Source organism: Myotis lucifugus, unplaced genomic scaffold, assembly GCF_000147115.1.
Source record: "Myotis lucifugus unplaced genomic scaffold, Myoluc2.0 scaffold_50, whole genome shotgun sequence".
NCBI classification, from domain to species: Eukaryota; Metazoa; Chordata; class Mammalia; order Chiroptera; family Vespertilionidae; genus Myotis; species Myotis lucifugus.
This window is the reverse complement of record NW_005871098.1, coordinates 311,974-329,095: the sequence shown is the minus strand read 5'-3', so window position 1 is coordinate 329,095 and position 17,122 is coordinate 311,974. Positions and strand designations below refer to the sequence as shown.

Below are 17,122 nucleotides of genomic sequence, written 5' to 3'. Positions count from 1 at the left end.
TATAATCTCATATAGGACAAAAACCACATGATCACATCAATAGATATAGAAAAGGCATTTGACCAAATGAAACATCCTTCATAATAAAAACATGCAACAAACTAGAATGAGAAGAAACCTTCTGAACCTGAGAAAAGGCATCTATGAAAATCCCACATTATACTTAATAAAAATAGAATAAGTTCCCCCTACAATCAAGAACAGAGGATTTCTTCTCATGCCACTTATATTCAACGTTGTACTAGAGGCTCTAGCCAGGGTAATTAAACAAGAAAAAGAAATAAAAGTCATCTGGATTGGAAATACGGAAGCAAACTATCTATTTGCAGATGAGATGATCTTGTATACAGAAAATTCTAAGAAATGCACACAAACATGCATAGATAGCACTAATAAATGAGTTCATTAATGTAGTAGGATACAAGATCAATATACAAAAATCCCCTGCTATTTCTATGCACAAACAATTTGAACACGCCCAAAGAAATAATAGTATAATTCTACATATAATAACATTTTTAAAAGAATAAAATACTTAGGAGATTTGTACACTGAAAATAAACTATTGGCCCTAGTCTGTTTGGCTCATTGAATAGAGCCTCAGCCTGCAGACTGAAGGGCCCTGGGTTCAATTCTGGTTAAGGGTATATGCCCAGGTTGCAGGCTCGATCCCCAGTAGGGGGTGTGCAGGAGGCAGCCAATCAATGATTCTCTCATCATTGATTCTATTTCTCCCTTCCCCTCCCTCTCTGAAATCAATAAAAATATATTTTTTAAAAAAACTACTGTTGAAAGAAATTAAAGAAGACTAATGGAAAGATATCCCATATAGATTTGAGAATATTATTAAATGGCATTGCTCCCCAAATTGATCTGCAGTTTCAACACAATTCTTAAACAATTTCCCAGTAGGCTTTTTAAAAGAAATTGGCGAGCTAATCTTCAAGTATATATGGAAATAAAAAGCACTCGGAATAACCCGAGCAATCTTGAGGGGGAAAAACAAATTTGGAAGACTGACCTCCCAATTTCCAAACTTACTACAAAGCTACCAAAGTCAAGATCATATAGTACTGGCATAATGATTGGCATGTAGACCAATAGGATAGAATTGAAAGTCCAGAAACAAATCCAATTGATTTTTGACAAAGATGCCACAGCAATTCCTTGCAGAAAGAATACTGTTTTCAACAAATAGTACTGAGATAATTGAATATCAATACACAAAAGAATGAATTTGAACCCCTATATCACACTACATACAAAAAAAGAAACTAAAATGGATAAAAGACATACATGCAAGAGTGATAAGTATAAAACTTTTAGGATAAAATATAGGTATAAGTATTGATAATCTATGACTAAGCAGCAATTTTTTATTTTTAAATAAATCTTTATTGTTCAGATTATTACAAATGTCCCTCTTTTTTCCCCCCATAGCTCCCCTCCACCTGGTTCCCACCCCACCCCATGTCCTTACCCCCCGCCACTGTCCTCATCCATAGGTGTAAGATTTTTGTCCAATCTCTTCCCACACCCCTCACACCCCCTTCCCCCCAAGAATTGTCAGTCCACTCCCTTTCTATGCCCCTGCTTCTATTATATTCACCAGTTTATTCTGTTCATCAGATTTTTTTTATTGCCTTAATTTTTAGATTCACTTGTTGATAGATATATATTTGTTGTCACTTTGTTGTTCATAATTTTATCTTTACCTTTTTCTTCTTCTTCCTCTTCTTAAAGAATACCTTTCAGCATTTCATATAATACTGGTTTGGTGGTGATGAACTCCTTTAGCTTTTTCTTGTCTGTGAAGCTCTTTATCTGACCTTCAATTCTAAATGATAGCTTTGCTCGATAGAGCAATCTTGGTTGTAGGTTCTTGCTATTCATCACTTTGAATATTTCTTGCCACTCCTTTCTGGCTTGCATAGTTTCTGTTGAGAAATCAGCTGACAGTCATATGGGTACTCCCTTGTAGGTAACTAACTGTTCTTCTCTTGCTGCTTTTAAGATTCTCTCTTTGTCTTTTGCCCTTGGCATTTTAATTATGATGTGTCTTGGTGTGGTCCTCTTTGGATTCCTCTTGTTTGGGGTTCTCTGCACTTCCTGGACTTATAAGTCTATTTCTTTCATCAGGTAGGGGGAGTTTTTTGTCATTATTTCTTCAAATAGGCTTTCAATATCTTGCTGTCTCTCTTCTTCTGGCACCCCCATAATTCAGATGTTGGTACGTTTGAAGTTGTCCCAGAGGCTCCTTACAGTATCTTCATATTTTTGGATTCTTTTTTCTTTTCAGGATGGGTGTTTTTTGCTTCCTCGTATTTCAAATCTTTGACTTGATTCTTGGGATCCTCTAGTCTGCTGTTGGATCTCTGTATATCATTCTTTATTTCAGTCAGTGTATGCTTAATTTCTGATTGGTCCTTTTCCATTTTTTTTGGCATTCTCATTAAGATCCTTGAAGGTTTCACTAAGTTCCTCATAGGTTTAAAGAAGATTCTTGAGTAACCTTATACCTGTGGTTTTGACCTCTATATCCAGTAGTTTGCTTTCCTCCATTTCTTTCATTTGTGACATGTTTCTTTGTCTCTGCATTTTGGCTGCTTCCCTGTGTTGATAGAGTGTCTTTGTGTGGTAGGTGTCCTATTGGGCCCAGTGGCTCAGCCTCCCCAATTACCTGAGGTGGACACTCTTGGTGCACCCCTTTGTGGGCTGGGTGCACAGTCTTGTTGTAGTTAAGCCTTGATTGCTATTGGTATCCCTGGGAGGAAATGACCTCCAGGCCAATTGCCTGCGAGGAGCCACTGTGTCTATAGTGGAAGAACTGCTGTGCTGGAGACACCCTTATGGGGCAGGACTTGCTTCAGTGGGGCTTTGGTGCTCACTGAGTCTGCCTCTTGAGTGTGTCACTTATGGATGTAAGGAGTTGAAATCTGGTATCTGACCACTGGGTATACTGACTCCTGGATCTCTAAGGAGGTGCAAAGTCAGCCACTGCATGAGTCCACCCAGCAGGAGCTACAGCGAGATCTGCAGATTTCTCCTCTTTGTTTGGAGTTGGTAAGTTTTGGAGCTCTCTAACCCAGCTGCAGTTTGTTAGGTTAGGCAGTGAAAGGACAGGCGATTCATTTGCGCCACTGCGCACAGCTTGGGTGGGGTTGTAAATTGGGTTGGGCGGGGTCTCAGAGAATCACCAGGGTGGAGCAAACAGTGATGACTGTCTGTCAGCCCTCTCCATGTCTCCATTTCTCCTCGTCTCGGCGTCCCCGAGTCCCCAAGTCCGGTGCCCCCACAGTAACAATGATCCCTGTGAGCAGCTCTGCGAGAAAGCCACCCTCACTTTTCGACCCAATGCAAGACAGTCCAGTTTCTCCCCGTAGGAGTCTGGGTCCCCAGAGTCTTGCTGGAAACAAGTTTAGTGTAGTCCGGAGCTTGTATCTCCCTTCCGATTGAAAAAAACCTTGCACCCAGTTGCAGCCCATTTTGCACACCTCCATACCTCTGCTCTTGGTGCCTCCAAACCTCCTACCCAGTCTCAGTGTGCTTTTTTCTTTACTTCTAGTTGTAGAACTTCCACTCAGCCAGCTTTCTCATGATTCTGTATGATAGCCGTTTTGTCTTTTAGTTGTTTTAATGTGGTTGTGGGGGTAGCATGTACAGGTATATATCTTATGCCGCCATCTTGGTTCTCTGCCTAAGCAGCAATTTCTTATACATGAGATCTAAAACACAGTCAACCAAAGAAAAATAGATTAATTGAATTTCATAAAAATTAAAAACTTGTGTGTGTCAAAGAATACTATTAAAGAGAAAAGGCAGTCAACAGAATGAGAAAATATTTATAAATCATTTATCTGGCAAGAGATTTTTAGCCTAACTATGTAAACAATACTTACAATGCAACAACAAAAAGATTAAGAAATTCAGTTTTAAAGTGGTCTAAGGACGGATTTGAATAGACATTTTTCCAAAGAAGATATACAGATGTCCAGTAAGTACATGAAATGGTGCTCATCATCATTAGTCATCAGGAAAATGCAAATCAAAAGCACAATAGGAGCCTCGCTGGTATGCCTCAATGTTTGAGCATCGACCCATGCACCAAAAGGTCACCTATTCAATTCCCAGTCAGGGCACATGACCAGGTTGCAGGCTCAATCCCAAATAGGGGGCATGCAGGAGGCAACCAATCAATGTTCCTCTCTCATCAATGTTTCTCTCTCTATATCTATCTTCCTCTCTCTCTAAAATCAATAAAAATAGATTTTTAAAGAAAACACAATAGATACCACTTCACACTCAGTAAAATAACTAAGATAAAAGATAGTAAGTATTGGTGAGGATGTGGAGAAATTAGAGCTCTCATATACTTCTAATGGGAGTGTGAAGCCCTTTAGAAAATAGTTTGACAGTTCCTCAAAAAGTTGAACACGGAGTTACCATTTGCCAACTCTATATATATATATATATATATATATATATATATATATATATATATATATATCCCCCACACACACACACACACACACAGTGGGGCCTTGACTTACGAGTTTAATTTGTTCCGAGACCGAGCTCATTAAGGAGCTCATTAACTCAAATTACTCTATCAACTCAATGCAAAAAATAGGCCGAGAGACAGCTGGTATCTCAAAAAAACTCGTTCGTCGGGACACTCGTAAGTCAAGGCCCCACTGTGTATGTATGTATATATCTTATCTAATAATAGACAAAAAGGGTAATTAACCGTACCTCTGCTACACTTCCCATTGGCTAATCAGCAGGATATGCAAATTAGTTAACAAAGATGGCGACCGGCAGCCACGCAGCTGAAGCGAGCAGGAGGATTGCTTGCTCCAGTGATGGAGGAAGCCAAGGTTCCCCGCCTGCCGCGGCCCAGCTCTGAGCTCCTGAAGCAACAATGTTTCAATTATAGAAGCTAAACAAACCCCAAATACCTGCTTTCAGCCAGCCACGGCCTCAGAGCTGGAGCCAGGCCTCAGAGCTGGAGCCAGCTCTCAGCTCCAATGACAGCTATAGAACGTAAATATATCCCAGAATAAAAAAAAAAGAAAAAAAGGAGAGGCTGGAAGCTTTAGTTGCCCACTAGCCTGAAAACGGCCCTCAGCCCCTTACCCAGACTGGCCAGGCACCCCAGTGGGGACCCCCACCCTGAAGGGGGTGTGACCAGCTGCATACAGCCATCAACCCCTCATCCAGGCTTGACAGGCACCCCAGTGGGGACCCCCACCCTGAAGGGTGTGTGACCAGCTGCAAACAGCCATCAGCCCCTCACCCAGGCTGGCCAGGCACCCAAGTGGGACCCCCACCCTGATCCAGATCACCCTTCAGGGGAAACCAGCTGGCCCCCACCCGTGCACCAGGCCTCTATCCTATATGCAAACTGACCCTAACAGCAGAAAGACTGGGAATAACTGATTACTATGACACACACTGACCACCAGGGGGCAGATGCTCAATGCAGGAGCTGCCCTCTGGTGGTCATTGCACTCTCACATGGGGGAGCTCTGCTCAGCCACAAGCCAGGCTGATGGCTGCCAGTACAGCAGTGGTGGTTGGAGCCCCTCCTGCCTCCTCAGCAGCGCTAAGGATGTCTGACTGCAGCTCAGGTCTGCTCCCTGCTGGCAAGTGGACATCCCCTGAGGGCTGCTGGGCTGCCAGATGGATGTCTGATTGCCATCTTAGGCCCAATCCTCCGGGGAGCAGGCCTAAGCCAGCAAGTGGTCACCCCTGAGGGTTCCCAGACTGTGAGGGCACAGGCCGGGCTGAGGGCCCCCTATGTATATGTGTGTGTTTATATATATATATCTGTATTTGTACACCAATGTGCACTGAAATATTACTTATAATAATAGCCAGAAAGTAGAAACAATCCAAATGTCCATCAAATGATTACATGATATATAAAATGTGATATATCCATGCAGTGAAATATTAGTTGCCCATAAAAAGTAAAACAAAAAGAATTTTTAAAAAAGGAATGATCTACAAAGGGGTTTGATGGAAACTTTTGGGGTCCTGGAAATGTTCTGTATCTTGTCTGACTGCGTAAGTTTGAAAATTCATTGACTGTACACCAAAAAGGGTGACTTTTACTATATGTAAATTATTTCTCAATAAACAAAAAAGAGCATTACAATAAATTCAAAATTAATTGAATATAACAAAAGAGTAAGGTAAAAAGAATGCTACAACATGGGTACTAAGTGAAAGAAACCAGACACAAAGGCTACATATATGATTTCATTTATATGAAATATCTAGATTAGGCAAGTCTGTAGAGACCGTTGTTTCCAGGAACTGAGGAGGGGGCCAGGGGATGGAAAAGACTGCTAATAGGGATGGGTTGTGAAGCCTTTCTGGAATTAGATAGCAGTCATTAAAAGTACTCCTTTAAAGTAGACCTTACTATCTTTGTGAGGTTTAACAGAAATTTACTGTACTAATTATGTGCTAGTCTTGTGGTAATCCACTATAGCCTAATGAAGTAGATATATTATTTCTTCAAAGGAGGAACAAACCTAATGCATAGAGAGTTTAACATGTTACTTCATGTTTCAGCCTTATTTCTACACCTTTGAAATAGGAATAATTATCTCATAAAATTCAAGAGGACTAAATAAATTGATATGCAATACCATTAGAACAGTGTTGATACAATAGTACATACTCGGAAGTTAGAACATCTTGTTATTTCTAAGTGGATGTTATGGGATCCATAACATCTTAATGTAAAAAGTCATGCTAACTTCCAATATATTGCAGTATTAATGATATCTAATACTTTCATTTATTTTTTAACACAGGACCCCCTGGAGCAGCTGTTCTTCCACCTGCAGGCTACCCAAGGGGCGTGCCTATGGGATATTATAATCCACAGCAGCCCAGTGCCTTCCCGTACTGCCAGCCAACTGGTGGTACACATCCTATCCAGTACCAGCCTGGCAACTATCCAGTGCCAAGTCAGTCTGCTCCAATAACATGGATGCCAGGGCCAACTCTTATGCCAGACTGCCCTCCTGGTCTAGAATACTTAACCCAGGTACTTTACACAAATCCAATTTACATTTTCTAATGAAGTATGACTGGGGATTCAATAAGAGACAAAAGACTAAATTGAGTGGGTAAAGTAACAAACTAGTAATGACAGATATCTATTTTGTGAGATTAAGAGTGAGGGTACTAAGTTTAGAAATGTGAAAGGAGGTCAGAGAGAATAGGTGTGGTTTTGGTGGGATGAGTATGGTTTTTCTAAAGGTTATATGTTGAATTTTAAGACATTCATGATGCCCTGTCAAAGGCAGTTTAAAATATAGGAATACGAATATAAGAAAAACTAACAAAGATCCTAATCGGGGTGCCATTTGCAAAGAAGTAGCGTTAACATGAAGAAAAGCAACATAAAAAAGAACAAAACTGTAGACAGTGAATGAGTTACTGAGTGCCTTAGCCCATTACCTTTTCTCACCACCCGTAGCTTTCATCATCCATGCCTCTTCCCCCAAAAAAACATGCAATGTAAATAAAAATAGGGGACCTACCAAAGATATGGCTTCAGGCCAAATTCCAAAGAACCACTTCTCATAGCACAGTGACTCTATAATTTCCAACTATGTGGACATTCTGGAGCTAACAGGATGTCCAGATCAGAAATGGCAATTTGCCAGGTTGCTGTACTAAATGGTATGTTTCAAAACCCATGTCAAAAACTAAAAAGGATTGCTTAATGAAAATAAGATGAAGCTAGTTTTGGAAGTCCCTTAGAAACAACTGAGCCATGTTTTACTTTTAGAAAAAGGAAGTGTTGAAATGCATCACAAGTAAGGGAATTGCCTATTCAATACTTGTCTTCCCACATAGTCATCCAAATACTCCTTTAAGTTGATATCTTTTCTTTTCAGTTTTATATAATGAGAAAGACTTTGATAATCCTCTGCATTGAAACCATGGCTACAATGTATTGCAAGTCAGTACTGTTGGATCAGGAAAATTTGGATTTTAACCCTTTGAGTACCAACCAATATCCTAGGAACTATGCTAAAATTGCCAAGGCATTTTTGCTGATTTTACAGCAGTTTAGGAAAAAAATTATGAATCGCAAGTAAATGAAGTTACATATTCAAAAACTTAAGGAAACCTTTACTACATTGACATATTTAGCAATATCATCATCACTAATAAAAGCAGACTTAGAACTGGACGCCATTTCGAACCGTGATTGTGCTCCCCAGCACTCGAGAGGTTAAATGAGCCAAAATTTGTATTAAGTTGTTGTTTTGACAAAATAATGACAAAATGCAAAGCCAGTCATTCAGGTAAAGTGCTAGAGTAAACTACCACTGTATTATTTTAGAACCTTATAAAATACTAGAGGCCCGGTTCACAAAAATTTGTGCACTCGGGGCGGGGAAGGGGTGTCCCTCAGCCCGGCCTGTGCCCTCTCGCAGTCTGGGACCCCTTGGGAGATAATGACCTGCTGGCTTAGGCCTGCTCCTGGGGGGCAGAGGGCAGGCCCAATCCCTAGGTGCAGCCCCTGGTCGGGCTCAGAGCAAGGCTGATTGGGGAGTTGGGGCGCCGCCCCCTGTCATGCACAGAGCAGGGCAGATTGGGAGGTTGTGATGCCACCCTCAGTCACGCTCAGGGTAGGGCTGATTGGGGGGTTGGGGCACCGCCCCCTATCACACTCAAGGCAGGGTTGATGGGGAGGTTGCGGCGCCACCCCCTGTGACGCACAGAGCAGGGCCCATCAGGGGGGTTGGGGCTCTGTACCCTGCAGGGCCAATCAGGAGGTTGGGGCGCTGCCCCCTGTCACGCACAGAGCAGGGCCCATCAGGGGGGTTGGGGCTCCGTACCCTGTCACACACAGAGCAGGGTCAATCAGGGGGTTGAGGAGCTCCCCCCTGTCACACACAGAGCAGGGCCCATCAGGAGGTTGGGGAGCTCCCCCCTGTCACGCACAGAGCAAGGCCGATCAGGGGGTTGAGGAGCTCCCCCCTGTCACTCACAGAGTAGGGCCGATAGGGGAGTAAGGGCACCGCCCCCTGTCACACACACAGCAGGGCGGATCAGGGGGTTGGGGCACCGCCCTCTATCACCCACAGAGCAGGGCTGATCAGGGGGTTGGGGCGCTGCCACTGTCACACTCAGGGCAGGGCCGATGGGGAGGTTATGGCTCTACTCCATCACACACAGAGCAGGGCCCGTGTAGGGGGGGGTTGGGGCGCCGCACCTTGTCACACACAGAGCCGCAGGGCGATCAGGGAGTTTGGGCGCTGCTCCCTGTCACGCTGATCCGGTGCCAGGAGGCCTCCTGGCTCTGCTGATCCAGGTGCTGGGAGGCATATTACCCTTTGACTATATAGGATAGAGGCCTGGGGGCTGGCTGGTTTGCCCTGAAGGGTGTCCTGGATCAGGATGAGGGTCCCCACTGGGGTGCCTGGCCAGCCTGGATGAGGTGATGATGGCTGTTTGCAGCTGGTAACACACCCTTCAGGGTGGGGGTCCTCACTGGGGTGCCTGGCCAGTCTGGGTGAGGAGCTGAGGGCTGCTTTCAGGCTGGCAGTTGACTGAAGCTCCCAACTACTCCTTTTTTTCTTTTACTTTTTTTTTTCTGGGCCAGCTTTAGCTCTGGCTCTAGCTCTTAGGCTTCCGCTGCTGAAAGCAGGTATCTGGTTTGTTTGCGTTCTATAATCAAAACAATGTATAACTCCAGCCCTGAGATCCCGGCCGGCTGAAAGCTGGTTTCTGGGGTTTTGTTTAGCTTTTATATTTGTTACAATGTTTCTTAGAGTTGCAGCACAGAGGCCGGCAAGTCAGGCGGGGAACGTTGGAGTCTGCCGTCACTGGAGCAAGCAAGCCTCATGTTCGCTTCCAGCTGCCTGGCTGCCGGCCACTATCTTGGCTGACTGTTAGTTTGCATAAGGATATGAGATTAGCCAATGGGAAGGGTAGTGGTTGTACGCTAATTACCATGTTTCTCTTTTATTAGTGTAGATGTATAAGTTACTCAATTTTGGAAAGTCTTTTATTATGCCAGATAAATAACTCAAATTGTCCTTGGAAATCATAGATTTGGAGTCATTTCCCTTTTGAAAATGTATAGCTTCAATATTGTTCACTTAAATATTAAAAAAACAGCCCTGACTGGTTTGGCTCAATGGATAGAGCGTCGGCCTGCAGACTGAAGGGTTTGATTCCGGTCAAGGGCATGTACCTTGGTTGTGGGCACATCCCTAATAGGAGGTGTGCAAGAGGCAGCTGATCGAAGTTTCTCTCTCATCGATGTTTCTAACTCTCTATCCCTCTCCCTTCCTCTCTGTAAAAAATCAATAAAATATATTTTTTTAAAAATTAAAAGAACAGTTTCTCCAGCCTAAGTGCCCATCAACAGATGAGTGGATTAGAAAACTGGTACATCTACACAGTGGAATACTACGCTGCTGTAAAAAAGGAATTCTTACCATTTGCAACATTATGGATGGAACTGGAGAGCATTATGCTAAGCGAAATAAGTCAGAGAAAGATAAATATCACATGATGTCACTCATATATGGAATATAATGAACAACATAAACTGATGAACAAAAATAGAACCAGCGACATAGAAGCATCGAACAGACTGTCCAACCTATAAGGGAAGGCGGGGTGTGAGGGTGTAAGAGATCAACCAAAGGACTTGTATGCATGCATATTAGCATAACCAATGGACACAGACACTGGCAGGGGGTTAGGGCATGTGCTGGGGGATGGGAGAGGTCAATGGGGGGGGGAAGGAGACTCATGTAATACTTTAAACAAAAAAGAATTTAAATTTTAAAAAGACAAAAAACTTTCTCATTTTCTTCTATTACTCTGACTAATGTTACATTCTCATATTTCATGAATTCTGTTTTTCCTTTCAGGAATATTTTGAGTTAAAAAAAAAAAATAAAACAGGTTTGGAGCCAGACAAACCTGGATTTTAATTCTAGCTCTGCTCCCCCCTTACTCTACAACCTTGAATAGGTTTGTAATGTGCCTAATATTTTTGGCACACAGGGCCCACCCAATGGATGATAGCTGTGTGGATTTATTAGTTAAAATAAATATGAGCAGAAGACATAGAGCCCTTCATCTTCTTGTTTGTTTGTTTGGTTGGTTGGTTTTGTTTGTTTATTTGTTTTGTATTTGTGTTTATCCCATCATCATCTTTATCATTTTCTTTATCCTACCCTTTCTGCCATCTCATATGCAGATCACATGAATCTTTATCAGAACTATCAAGATTGTAGCATTCACAGTAGCAGGATTATGTTATTTCTAGAGTATTGGCTTAGCCCATGACTCCACCAGTTTGTTAGAGAGCTGTTTCTTAACAGCCATACTATCTTATTGGTCAAACTTCTTCCACATTAATGGATGTCATGTCCTTAGAAAATTTTGTTCAGCAGTCGATGCTTTTATCATACAGTGAATATTTTTACTTAATCCTAGATTTTAACTTTCTAGATTTTTAAAGGGGCCATGACCTGCCTTAGTGGCCACTTTTGGTATTTTTAAAGCATGTTTAAACCCCTCACCTGATTTTGTTTTCATACAAGAAAAGTTTTGAATGAAGGAAGGATTATGTTCTCTCTATAGCAGTGGTTCCCAACGTGGGGCACACACCCTATAGGGGAGCAATTTGATTTTTAAGGGGGGCAATTCGAGAATGAGTTATTAACAGTAAGTTTTTTTGCATTTATGGTTCTAGGGGCCTCATATGCAGTATATAAGTATATATTGTCACATATTTATGCATTTCAGTTCTCTATTATATGTTTTAAAACTTTATTTGGTATTTTTTCATATCACTTCATATTATTTTTTTAACAATTTCTTAGTGATTTCTTCCTCAGTACTTCAGCTGTCCTTTTGTTCTTTTATTTTTCTCTTTCATGGATGCCATGTTCTTTGGAAGCTTGTTTAGACCAAGTTAATGGCCTTTTAGGCTTCCTCCACATGAATAGGAGTTCACTTTTTTGAATAATAAGAATTATATGTCACAAGGGGTGCATCAGGATTTTAGAGATGCTTAGGTGGGGCTTGGCTAAAAAAGGTTGGGAACCACTGCTCTATACCCTCCTATAAACAATCACTACAAAACATTCATGTCAAGTTATAATTTTAAATGTTATTTATTAATCACATTGGTGTATTTTTCATTAGTTAATGTATTCAACAAATATTTGGTGAAATGTAGTATTTCAGGCAGTGTTCTGGACTCAGGGATTTGGAATGGTCTAATGATCTTTATTATCTAAAATTGTATTGATATAATCAGTCCATCCTCAAGGAGTTTTTTCTCTTCTGCCAGCATGTTCTCAAGTATAACTGACAATGGGCCCATTAAACTGTCTCTCTTTAGAGTGATTCCTAAGTGAAATTAGACATTTATTTAATTGTATTCTCAACCTCCCTTTTGAAGGGATCCTATCCCAGAAAGTTTCCTCTCCTTTGCCCTCATCCTGTCCATTCACGTGCTTCCTGTCCTCTCAGACCCTCCCAGAATTAAAGTATACATCTAGGGAAGGTCTTAGTGTTTAATAGCTCAAGTAAGTGGAAATCAGAATGTTAATCTCTCAGAAGTTCCTGGGAAATGTTATAAAATTGGACACTCCTGTATGGAGCAGAATCCACCCTGGCTGATTCACTCTCCCTAAGCCACTGAGAAAATTTCTTTCTCTATGGCTGGTCCTTGTCAAAAGGTCCTGAAGTTCCTGTGCACCTCCAGTCTGAGTGGCATGCTAGAGAGATCACTGAGTAGGAACTAAGCTAGGGACAACCTGTATTAGCCCAGCTGCTTCTAATTCTGTTACTGTGGTAGGAGGTGATTTTCTGATATTTTAGACAAGTGTACCAGTCTTTTACAGTGGAACTGGAGAAAAGTGTTTTTTCTATCTCCATAGCTCTAGTAACCACCTGGTCAGGTGCACATAAGCTGATTCCACTTGATCAAAATGTTTTTTATTCCATTCTATTTCAAAAATATATTTTGGTATCAATTGACCTATTTTAATACCTATCTCATCAGTTTCTTTTCTAATGCTGATTTGACTTAATAATGTTATTTCTAGCTCTCCTAATTGCTTTTTTTTTATCCCAACAGTTGGACAACATACATGTTCTTCAGCATTTTGAACCTCTGGAAAGTATGTATAATTAGTTCAGTAGTGATTGGCAGTATTTGAACCAGGTGGAAATGCGCATTATCCAATGTCTATGTCCTTATTTATATTGACCACTTTTTAGTGATTCAAAGAGAAAATGATATCCTCTTTTCAGGAAAGTAATGAAAGTATTGTATAATTTTATATATGTATACATCATATGTAAGTTTTAGACTTTGCAAAGATTTATATTTTATCTGGACAACTACCCTGCCTTTACCCATCCCAGCTCCTCCATGTTAACTCCTCATGGATGAGCAAAATAAGGAACCAGAATCTAAATTAGTTAGTCAGGCACATCATAGTTAGCTAATCAGTGGCAGAGCTGCAAATCTGCTAAGTTCTAGCCCAGTGTCTTGTTCACTTATATGGTTGTATAATTGTTTTCTGAATTCAAGTACTCTCAGACTATTGTTTCAATCTTTGCTTATGTGGGAAAGGTTTAAAAATTATTTTACACTGGACTTCTTAAAATAAGTGTTTCAAATTTTTAAAATTACTTGCTTATAAGGAATAAAAATTATTTTAACATTCTAATAAATTATACATATTTTACCTGAAATTTTATCAAATCTATTCTGCTTTAAGCCCCTACAAGGACTTATTTTTTATTAAAGTATTAGGGGCCCAGTGCACGAAATTCATGCACGGGGGCGGGGGGAGTCCCCTCAGCCTGACATGCACCCCCTATCATGTTCCGGGACCCCAGCTGCTCTGGGCCTAAGTGCGGGCCTACAGGCTCCGGGTGGCCTGGCTCCCAAGGACGCCTGTCCCGCCTGTCCCAGGGACACAAGCCTTTTAGTGCCAGAGCGCGCGCAAGCGGCCGCAGGGTGAGAACCTCCGTCAGTGCCCTCGCACGCACTCCAGTGGGGCGGGAGCTTCCCCTGTGTTACTTGGGCAGGAACTTCCCCAGCATTGCCATGGTGACACGGGGGAAGCTCCTGACCCCAGCTCCCCAGCATCTGTGCCTGCCGCCCTGCCCCCGGCTCCCTGGTGCCCATACGTGTGCAATCGGCTGTGGGGCTGGAACTTCCCCAGCATCGCCATGGCGACATGGGGAAGTACCTGCCCCGCCCCTGGTGCCTGTGTATGCAAATTAACCCACCATCTTTGTTGGGTTAATTTGCATACCACTCCTCATTGGCCGGTGGGCGTGGCTTGTGGGCATTGCGGGGGTCAATTTGCATGTTTCTCTTTTATTATATAGGATAGTTGACATGTAAATTATATTAGTTTCAGTTGTACAGCATAGTGATTCAACATGTATATTCCTTATGATGTGATCACCAGAATAAATTTAGTTATCTTCTGTCACCATACAAAGTTATTACAATATTATTAACTATTTCCTATACATCCCCATAACTTTATTTGTTTTTAATAATTGGAGGTTTATTTCTCTTCTTCCCCTTTTTGAGAACCACTTAACTACTTCTAATGTAAGATGGTTTCCTCATTTTATTTTTCAGTGATAACACGTTTTGAAACTAATAATAAATATGATATTAAAAACAACCTGGACCAGATGGTGTACATTGTAACCGAAGACACAGACGACTTTACCAGGAATGCTTACCGGACACTAAGGCCCTTTGTCCTCCGGGTCACTGACTTTATGGGCCGAGAAATCATGACAATGCAGAGACCCTTCAGATGCACCTGCTGTTGCTTCTGTTGTCCCTCCACCAGGCAAGAGGTTAGAGAATGGAAGTCTAATCCATTATTTCTTTCTGATCCAGCTATTCACACATGGCTGTGCTCTTTCCAAAACTACACTGGGGGTTTTCACTGGCCCTACGAGTCAGAATGCAGCAGGACAGTGAGAAGGGAGGAAGCCAAATTTTCTCACCTAAGGCAAATCACAAAGGGCTTTTTCTTGGGTTTATGCTCTTTAGTGCTAATGGGTGGGTAAAGCAAAATTATTTATTTAGTGACCACAATTCTATGAGCTGTGTCTACTGAATTAGAAGTTTACCTATCACCTAAAACAGGAGTCACACATTTACCTAAATGTCCCCAGATAAGGTATGCTAAATGTAAACATATCTATATATATAAAAGCCTAAGCGAGCATTACGACTGAATGATCGGAACAACGGGTCAACCAGTCACTATGACGCGCACTGACCACCAGGGGCAGATGCTCATCACAGGAGCTGCCCTCTGGTGGTCAGTGCACTCCCATAGCCAACAGCCCATGGCCCCTCCCCCAGGCTAGCCAACCTCCCGCAGCCCCTCTTCCCACCCTCCGGCTGGCCAGCCAACCTCCCACAGTCCCTCTAACTGGCCAACCTCCTGCGATCCCTCCCCCCTGCCGGCTGGCCCCCCTGATAGGCCGCGATTTCCACTTAGGCCAAGGGACCACACCTATGCATGAATTCGTGCACCAGGCCTCTAATACTTTTAGAATTCGAAGGGCCTTTAGATACTTTTACTCTACCCATCACAACCTGTACCTGCTGGTGTGCCTGCTAATGGTGTACATGGTGGACGGTGGTGCTGGAACTAAAAAGCAGATATTCTGAGTTAGTTTGGTTATTGTTATACAACCTGTTTAGTTCTAGGAAAGTTGTTTACTACAGGGAAATAAAAGCAGTTTCAGAGAGAGGTCTAAGAGAACTTGAATTTCAGATATGCCACCTACTTAAATTTGGACAATTAATTTAACGTCTTTGAGCCTCAGTGTTGTACACTGGACAGAACAATAGCCCCTCAGTTACTGCGGTATTTAAATGATAAGTACAGCATTTACTACTAGAGGCCCGGTGCACAAAAATTTGTGCACTCGGGGGGCGGGGTCCCTCAGCCCGGCCTGTGCCCTCTTGCAGTCGGGGACCCCTCGGGGGATGACCACCTGCTGGCTTAGGCCTGCTCCCCAGGGGATTGGGCCTAAGCTGGCAATCAGACATCCCTCTGGCAGCCCGGCAGCCCTCAGGGGATGTCCACTTGCCAGTGGGGAGCAGACCTAAGCTGCAGTCAGACATCCTTAGCGCTGCTGAGGAGGCAGGAGAGGCTCCCACCACCACCGCTGTACTGGCAGCCGTCAGCCTGGCTTGTGGCTGAGCAGAGCTCCCCCATGTGGGAGTGCACTGACCACCAGAGGGCAGCTCCTGCATTGAGCGTCTGCCCCTTGGTGGTCAGTGTGTGTCATAGTGACCAGTCATTCCCAGTCTTTCTGCTGTTAGGGTCAGTTTGCATATTACCCTTTTACTATATAGGATAGAGGCCTGGTGCACGGGTGGGGGCCGGCTGGTTTGCCCTGAAGGGTGTCCCAGATCAGGGTGGGGGTCCCACTTGGGTGCCTGGCCAGCCTGGGTGAGGGGCTGATGGCTGTTTGCAGCTGGTCACACCCCCTTCAGGGTGGGGGTCCCCACTGGGGTGCCTGGCCAGTCTGGGTGAGGGGCTGAGGGCCGTTTTCAGGCTGGCCTGCGACTGAAACTCCCAGCCTCTCCTTTTTTTCTTTTTTTTTTATTCTGGGATTTATTTACCTTCTATAATTGAAACTCTGTTGCCTTCACTGGCGCTCCCAGCTCTGAGGCCATGCCTGGCTGAAAGCAGGTATTTGGGGTTTGTTTAGCTTCTATAATTGAAACTCTGTTGCTTTTGGAGCTGTTGCTTTCTGAGCTCAGAGCAGGGCCATGGCAGGCAGGGAACCTTGGCTTCCATCTTGGTTGGCAGTTAATTTGCATATCTCACTGATTAGCCAATGGGAAGCGTAGTGGAGGTACGGTTAATTACCTTTTTGTCTTTTATTAGATAGGACAGAGAGTCCCAGTGCACAAAATTTGTGCACGGGGCGGGGGGGGAGGGCAGTGTTCCTCAGCCCACCTGTACCCTCTCCGGTCTGGGACCCCTCAGGGGATGTCTGACCCCTTGGGGGATGTCGAAGACACACTGACTTTCTCGTCCCCAAC

The 17,122-nt window shown here is 43.1% G+C and overlaps 1 protein-coding gene across 4 annotated transcripts in view; it reads left to right on the top strand.

Annotated features, from left to right (window-relative positions):
• PLSCR4 (phospholipid scramblase 4) overlaps positions 1-17,122 on the top strand; it is a 67,258-nt gene that overhangs the window by 41,964 nt on the left and 8,172 nt on the right. For all 4 annotated transcript variants that reach the window (XM_023753747.1, XM_023753746.1, XM_006088628.3 and 1 more), the window contains 3 exons: positions 6,828-7,063; positions 13,148-13,190; positions 14,678-14,904. In XM_023753747.1, the coding sequence (XP_023609515.1) occupies positions 6,828-7,063; positions 13,148-13,190; positions 14,678-14,904 (506 nt within the window). The remainder of the gene's footprint in view (positions 1-6,827; positions 7,064-13,147; positions 13,191-14,677; positions 14,905-17,122) is intronic.